The sequence below is a fragment of the Coffea eugenioides genome, chromosome 3, assembly GCF_003713205.1.
Source record: "Coffea eugenioides isolate CCC68of chromosome 3, Ceug_1.0, whole genome shotgun sequence".
NCBI lineage: Eukaryota > Viridiplantae > Streptophyta > Magnoliopsida > Gentianales > Rubiaceae > Coffea > Coffea eugenioides.
In genome coordinates, this window is record NC_040037.1 from 2,467,469 (window position 1) to 2,476,152 (window position 8,684).

General features: G+C 34.9%; 1 protein-coding gene and 1 long non-coding RNA gene across 2 annotated transcripts; both read right to left on the bottom strand.

Moving 5' to 3' along the window:
• Window positions 1-1,293: 1,293 nt before the first annotated feature.
• Window positions 1,294-2,135, bottom strand: LOC113766809. Its single transcript, XR_003467796.1, has 2 exons — window positions 1,637-2,135; window positions 1,294-1,491 (listed from the first exon to the last, which is right to left on the bottom strand). It is a non-coding gene; the product is annotated as an uncharacterized LOC113766809 (long non-coding RNA).
• A 2,028-nt stretch (window positions 2,136-4,163) lies between these two features.
• On the bottom strand, window positions 4,164-4,628 carry LOC113764966. Its single transcript, XM_027309014.1, has one exon. The coding sequence runs from the start codon at window positions 4,626-4,628 to the stop codon at window positions 4,164-4,166; it is 465 nt and encodes a 154-aa protein (XP_027164815.1).
• Between the last annotated feature and the right edge of the window lie 4,056 nt (window positions 4,629-8,684).

Below are 8,684 nucleotides of genomic sequence, written 5' to 3' on the forward strand. Positions count from 1 at the left end.
TTTTATGATCATTTACCTTCTAAAGGATTAACTAAGAAAATAACAATTAGACCTCCCATTGGATTTGTACCTTCTAAAGAATTAACTAAGAAAAGAAAAAAAAATTAGACCTCATATTGGATTTGTAATTTCATCTTATCTATTTTAGGATAGTTCTTTTTCGTCTTATATATTGGACTAATACATTTTAAGGTTCAATACAGGCACAGATCCTACTATGGTCTCCATATCCACAATGTAAACAATATCTCTTTTAGGCATAAACTTGTGCCTAATCCTATCAATTACAGTCTCTATAATCTTATACCATTACGCTATCCTATGATGACATGTGACCTTGGTTTACTATCCACAAAAGTAGTATAGTCTATGTTGGTATTCATACCCTATCGATTGCTCACCCCTCACTTAAATGAGCTGCAAAGACGTCACAAAAGCCTTTTGAAAATGTGAAATAAATTTGTCAATACAACTGGCACGTTATCACAACTTATATTTATATTTCAACAAAGTTAATGTTCCAACATTTATATATTAATTTATATTTTCTGATATTCAAAATTTCCATCCTATAGCTCTTGGCAAGCATTTATATTGTTGAATCATATCTTCGGAAAACTCAACAAGTCAATGTGATTCATGATAACAAAATACATTAGTTTGATCATGACCTAACTAGAGCTGTTAAACGAACCGAACTGTTCGGTATTCGGTTCGTTTCAACACGTTCGTGTTCGTGAAAGACCCGTTCGAAACTTTTAACGAACCGAGGTCGAACGATTTTTTTTGTTCGATTAATAATCGAGCGAACACGAGCATGTTCGCGAGTTTTAACGAACGTTCGCGAACATAGACATAATTATCATTTGACAAATTTTATGATTAATTTTATGGCTAGACTTTTATATTTGGAGGATTTTATTTGTTATTTTTATGTTAATGTTAGTTATATAGTTAATGAATAATAGAATTTAATCACTTAGTGCTTTAATTATTTTTTAGAATGATTAATGATTTGTATGACATATTTAAGGTTTAAAATAATTTGGATTCGAGCATTTCGAGCATGTTCGCGAACAACTCGTTTATATTAAACGAATCGAACACGAACTCGAACTCGAACATGAACTTTGCTTAACGAGCCGAACACGAGCACAGGTTTGGAGTACGAAAATTAACGAATGAACACGAACGTCGTTCAAATACCTTAACGAACAGAGCTCAAACATGAAATACTCGGTTCGATTCGGCTCGTTTACAGCTCTAGCCCTATCCATATGTTTTGATTCAGAATGGTCTAACAAAGCACTTTTTAGGAAAATATTTGTAGTTGTCAAACCCCCGAAAAAGCAGGAAAATTATAATGAACAGGTATGAAAGACAAAGCTTATCACCAAATTTGACAAGTAAGACAGCAGTTTTAAAACCCAAGCGGCGAACCTCTGTTTAAACCCGGCAGCCGGATTTAATGCTCGAAATCCATCCATCCACCTAAACAACAAAGAGGAAAAACCAATGAGAAAATGAACAAAAAATTAAAGACCATGTCCAAGTACTGAACCAGATACTTGATTAACAGATTTTGACAACTAATTAACGTAAAAAACAAGTCAGACCTGCAACTCAACACACTCACCTTCATCTAATCATCATGAAAGAATTCATCAAATCCATAGTTGGAATGAATTCATGAAATTATCGTGTCTATTATCTTTTCTTTTTTGTGTGCAGCAGACCGGTAGTTGGTTGACACCTGATAGTGCTCTCTTCTGTAATGGCCACATCCCCCTCGTTCATCATCCCACCACAGATCATAAGTTGGACTTCAGTAGATCTGGATAGGATAATAGAGTTCTGTTCCTCCCTAACTATCGGCACAGACATGATGCAAAGCGGGGCTTGGAGGTGGCTAGCCGAGCCAATCAGAAGAACTGTAAAATACCAAATCGCGAGAAGATCAGGAATAAGAGACGAATGATATAAAAGCGATGAAGAATTCAGGATTCATCCTGGTAGCAGAGAGAGGGGTCAAGGTTTCTTGCTGGGATGCAATGAAGGTTCTAGTCTGCCAAGAGCAAAGCAGGGAAGAAGATGGAACGAGAGAAAACTGGGGAAAGGAAACTTAAGGACTGCTATGCTATGAAGTTAACGAGGGTTCATTGAGCAGAAACTTTAGGCAGCGAGGAGAGCTTGAAAACAGGAAACTTTGGGTATTTTACTTTCTTACCCAAGTGCAACTTGTGTAGTATTTAATTTAACAGTGACGATGACACCGATAAAAGCCCTCACTGATAAAATGGTGCATGGAATTTGAATACTTGCGTTGCCAAAAATGTACTTAAACAGCACGATGAGCCTGAGGAGAAAACAGTAATTCAAGCTTTCACTGAGGTAGTTGTAACTTATATTAATTCTAGTAACGTAGGAATTACATTTGGACTCCTTATATTTGAGCAAATAACTTATATAACCCTAATGTTTGGAAAATAACAGTTACTCTCTTTGATTTGACAAAAAAAAAAGCAACGTAAGTTTTTTTTTTTACCCTTCCGCACCTTCTCATGCCCTTTTCATCCCCAACCATCAGGTTCATGATAAAAAGATAATAATATGTTATAATTATGATGCCCCTCAATTAGAAAAATTTAGTGCTTTATATGAAATCAGTTGATCGACAATAAAAAAAAAAAGAGAATATTCTAACTGCACTAGTAATTCCTTTCCTTTTTTTTTAAACAAAAAAAATCGTATACTTTCTTTATCGAAAACTTTTTTGAAATCAATTAGCAAAAAGTTGCAAACATAGTGGGATAAATTAGTCAAAGCACCATCGCTTAGGGCCCTAGGTAAAGGCTCATTTCATGCAAAACCAGTATTAGTTATGTCATAAGGTTTTGAAGTCCCTGAATTATGAGGACAAGGTCTTCAAACCATAATTTTCACATACAACACGTAAAAAATAGCATATAATTGATCAAATTCTTAAAATTTTGTCACAGGGCAATGCTTTCGTGCTCTAATTAGTGCTATCCTTCGTAATGATTAGATATTTTCTATAGAGCTCAAAAACCAATATATACGACAAGTGAATTATGTTGAAGTAAAAAAGAGTCCGTTCTTTTTTACTTCAGGTCCAGAAGATTAGTCCGGCAAAGGTGGGATACTCCTGGGTTTGACAAGAAAAAAAAAAAAAAGAGTCCGTTCTTTAATTTGATCAGATTAGAGGTCAGTTGGTCCAAATAAACAACAAGCAAATATGCAGTAGACAAATGCTTAGCCTTTTTCTTTTTTTTTTTTTTTGGGGTGATAGAAGTATGGTGGTTCCCTTTATTACCCCTAAACATATGAACATGTTAATTGGGCTTTTTTTTTAATGATCTAACAAGTGATTAAAAATGCATCTTGACTAAGATGTTGCGCGTTAAGTATGTTGTCGGGGTTGTGAAACTAGAAAAAGAATAAACTATAAATGTGACTGGACCAGGTATGAAAATTTTCCACTGTTTTTCAATGTGAAAACTCAAGACTAGCCATGCACACGTAGTCGAATCTCCCTCCTCATTATGGATGCAACTTTAACGTTAACAGCCATGGCATTTTGACCAAATTAGAATAAACCACAGACAAGGATCAAGAGTCAAGACGGCTGTTAGCAACTAAGCATGTGAAGTCACGGTTGCTTCTAGCGTGGAAAGTAGACTGAACTCTCCACCGTGGGGCGTGGGCAGATGAAGTCTTAACAAGACAACTCAGCGTGGACATCTTTCACATGTCAATTGGGGCCCAATTGAAATAAGGCAACCGGCTGTAGGGTTGGCTTAACAAACCTGGCCTTGATGATGGATGGAACCCGGAAATCCTGACTTCCTTGCATCAAGACCTGAGTTTTGTTATTAGTTAGGGCAAATTATCCAATTGGCCCTTGAACTCTTTGTCTAAGTAAAAATAAGTCCCTTATCTATTTTTTGCTGACTTTAAGCCCTCAAACTTGTAAAATTGGGTACCCATGACCCTTTTAGCCAGTTTTTCCGGTTTTGCAACCGGAAGGCCAATTCACACGAATGCCAGTGTGCTTCTTCAAAGGGCATTTTTGTCCGCATTTTCTAAGTAAAAAGGAACAACTTCTCCTTCTTCCCTCCATCTAACCTAACCCAACCGCTAACTTATTCAACAAACGAATTGCAGAGGGAAGAGAGAGAAGTCTGCAAAGAAACTAAAAAAGGGAAGAGGGAGAGGGAAGTAGAGGAGGAGAGAGCGTGCGTGGTGGTGGAGTCGTTAAGGGAGGGGCGGAGAGGGGTTCTGCGGCGGGCGGAGAACCAGCCGAGGAGGGAGGAGGAAGGTGGGTTAGGATTCGGGAGGGGTTGGAGTGAGCGAGGGAGGTGCGAAGGGAGGGAGAGGAAGGAGGTGACGGTGGCTGTAAGAAGCGGAATGGCAGTGCCAGCGTCGACATCAGCGGAAGAAGGGTCTAGATTGGAGGTGGGATCGTCGGAGAGAGAGGAGGTGGCGGAGACAGTGACGTGGCCGAAAAGAAGGCCGTGAATAGCCCCGGGGGAAGAGGAGAAACGGAGGAGTAGGGAGGCCAGTGCAGGACCAGAAATTTGGATCTTGTGAATAGGAACGTCGTCCATGCTAATTCAGCTCTAGGATTCTCTCTAGCTCAAGTCAGATTTCGCAGACAATCCTCTCTGTTTTTGTGTCTCTGTAGAAGTAGATCAGGCGGTAGCATGGGACCTAAATTGCTCGCCGGGTTGGACTGGTGGGCTGCTTTAATTCAACCCTGACAGCTGGCCGGATTTGAGATTTTGACAGACACAGGCACTTCTACTACATAACCATTTGGATGAGTTTATAACCGTTGTTTTGCTAAATATTACATGTTTTGGTTAACTTTTGATTTAAGTTGATTTAAGTAGATCTTGGGCACTCTTATGCACAGCGCGAGGGCCAAAAAAACTAGTTTTTCTATAAAAGCCTCATGAGCTCGGAAGAGATGGTCGAGGCAACGCATTGTCTCGCCACCACTGGCTGCTAGTTTTCAGAGGCAAAAATTGATCAATTATAGACTCCTGGACTCGATTTTGAATGCAATTCCCGTCAAGTGGCCGGAGAGCCACCATTTAGTAATCTCACTATTCTCTATCCAAATGATTTGTCCTGGAATTTCTTTTGGTTTAGCGAATGTTGAGCTCCCTTTAGCTCTTCTGCTCTACCACTTTGACTGGAAACTCCCCATTGGCCTCAACTACAACGACTTAGACATGACAGAGACTATTGCGGTAACCGCATCAAGGGAAAACAACCTTCTCTTGTTAGCCACCATGTGTGATCCTGATCTCACCCTCCAACATTCATACCATTTTATGCATTTTACCAGGATAATTTGCATTTTGATGTATGATAGATATTTGCAGATATTCTGCTCTACTTCCCTCTCCTTCTTCTTTTTTTTTGTTTCTTTGCAGACTTCTCTCTCTTCCCTCTGCAATTCGTTTGTTGAATAAGTTAGCGGTTGGGTTAGGTTAGATGGAGGGAAGAAGGAGAAGTTGTTCCTTTTTGCTTAGAAAATGCGGACAAAAATGCTCTTTGAAGAAGCACACTGGCATTCGTGTGAATTGGCCTTCCGGTTGCAAAATCGGAGAAACTGGCTAAAAGGGTCATGGGTGCCCAATATTACAAGTTTGAGGGCTTAAAGTCAGCAAAAAATAGATGAGGGATTTATTTTTACTTAGACAAAGAGTTCAAGGGTCTACTCTGTTTGGATAGAGGATTATTAGCCAAAATTTATTTGCTTACATCATCATTACAATTTCCAACACACCTTTTTATCTTTTCAATTACCTTTTTATCTCACATACATCACATCACAAAAAGTGCTACAGTAAAAATATCTCAAATAATTTACAATCCAAACAGAAACATACCAGTCCCGTTTTCAGAATTACGATCCCCAGCTTAACATGCCGTGTTGGTACCAACTGGGTTATGGTTATGAAATTGGTTTCTTGTTAATTATTATTACAAAAAATATTTATAATTGAAAAATATTCAATTCTTGCATACTGAATAATAAATATTTATAGGAAAAATCGTTTAAAATGTTTTTCACATTTCGTTAAATGAATTTTTTTATCTTTTACTTTTAAAATATTAACTTCATATCTCTTACAAATTCAAATTCACAATTTTTTGTCCCAACCTAAATTTCAAGCACTTTTTAGTCTAAAATTATCACATGACTCATATGTAATAATTTTATATACAAAAATGTCAAAATTTACTTTTTTAGAGACAAAAATAAATATAAATTGACAAAAATGAATATGGTATCAAGTTAGATCTTGTTTGTTTAAGTGCAAAAATGAATATGAATTTGATCATTTGTTTAATTATAAATGGGATAAACTTTTTTGCCTATAAAAAAATGAACTTTTCTTTTTGCCATGATAAAAACTACTTTTATTTTAACTATCTATAACTACCCATGACTATTTTACTTTTAACTATTTAAGTATATGTTTTCAACATAACTACCCATAAATATTATAACTACTAATATAAAATTATTTTATGAAAAATATTTAAAAGATTAAAATTTGTTTTCATAATAAAAAATTTTATTTAAAATATATGATCATAAATATTATATATTTTTTGATTGCACACACATTGGATGTGCATGAGCACTAGTTATAATCGAATTCCAAATCTCACTCCTAGTGATAATGCAATTGTTTCAAACAGTGAATAGCTCCCCTACTAAATAATTAGATTGTACTAAACTAGGTCCTAAGTCTGTCATTAGTTGTAATGAACATGACCGACTACAAATCACAAATTTGACAAGTGCAATATCAAATTTCGAGTCTTTTTAACTATTAATATTTTCTACTAGTTATAATGAATATGATGGATTATAAATCACAAACTTGATGAGTACACTAAATTTAAGACATTTTAACTATTAACTCGGAAGCAACGATGTTTAGATGTCAAATTATGCTCCCATGTTCAATTTAACGTTTTTAGATAAGGGTTTAAAGTATATATGAGGATCATTTTGATTCGGAATTTTTCAAGCACCCAATGACTTATTGTCACCTAGGTTTCTTTAAGTGCTCCATCTTAATAATAGTGTACGTATATTTACACAATCTTCACATTTAACGTATTTGTGATTATTTATATGGTAGAATAATTCACTAATATAATTACTCAATTGAAAATTTTCATGTACATACCTTTGTGTAATCATCGATAGTTGGGATAGCCATTACATTTACAAATTATAAGAATAGTATTTTTCTTAAAGAAAAAAAAGTTGGTTAAATTATATTAAAAAAGAATTAAAAAGGATAAATGCAATAAAGGAAAAATGCTTTTGAACCAATAAATAGTATTAAAAAATTAAATGACAAAAATTGGATAAATTACTTTAAACAAAATAGAAAAAAAATACCACTTTAAAATGTCTTTCGAATTCCCAAAGAGATAAAGACGTCATTTTAAAATAATTGGAAATGTTGCATTGGATCAAAAAAATCTCACGGATACTCGAACTGAAGACACGAAAGCAGCATCTTTATTCCTTCATGAAAACAGGCTTTATCTTAATTCTTAAGGAAGCGCCAAAATTAAACTACGCCCCTTGTTCATTACCTGTTCTAGCCTGTCTTCGGTTGCAAATTTCATTTTTTGTCTGTTTTCTGGCCCACCTAACTGTGTTGTCCTACTCCTATTACTTCTTCCCACTATGCAAAGATGACTCAGCTTTCCACCATAGAAGCAACCGTCAAGTCACGTTCGCTTACATTTTTGTGGTACCCACGTTCGCTTAATTGAGAGTACTTGTTACTTTTCCCGTGATGGGCTGGTACTGCGAGCGAGAACATCGAGAAGGTGGGGGCCTGTACTATTTAAGCGTCACCACTTTATATAATTTATTATTAGACCACTCCTTTAGACCCTTTTTTTTGGGATAATTTCAGAAACCTCACCTGAATTTTTTGATAATTTCAATGAGCTCTCCTAAAGTTTAAAAAATTACACTTACCTCTCTTGATTTGATAGTTTTAGTAACAAAATCTTAAAATAATATTTGATTTGGTCAAATTTTTAAATGAATACCCAAATATGCCCTTGTATAATAAGTTTTAATTTACTTTTCTATACAATTATAAGATTATCTAGTATAATTATAAGGAAAAAGCGCCAAATTTTTCATGTCGATACCTATTATTTGATAAATAACTATAATAACAATTTTATCACTATGATATGATACTTTTGATGGTGTATATTATTATGGAGTTAGGTTTATAAGATAGAAAAAAAATGTTAAAATAATTCATTTAGAGTTTATGAATTTTTTGAGTAGTAGAATTATCATAATTTAGTAGTAGTTTTAGCCCATTTGATTTATTTCTTATCTCACTATATATCTTTCCATCTATACGTGCATCATGCATCATGGTCAAAGCACCGATAGTTAGCGCAAATAATTTTTTTACCCTACCAACATAACCACATTTTACCACATGGCTACTTATGAGCACCCAAATGTTGTAATAATTATCCATAACGACTCTACAAAAGCATACTAATTTTAGAAAAGTTAATATAAGTATTATTTTTGTAAAAAAATTATACAAGTACTTATATATCTCTCATATCTTTATAATAATAAA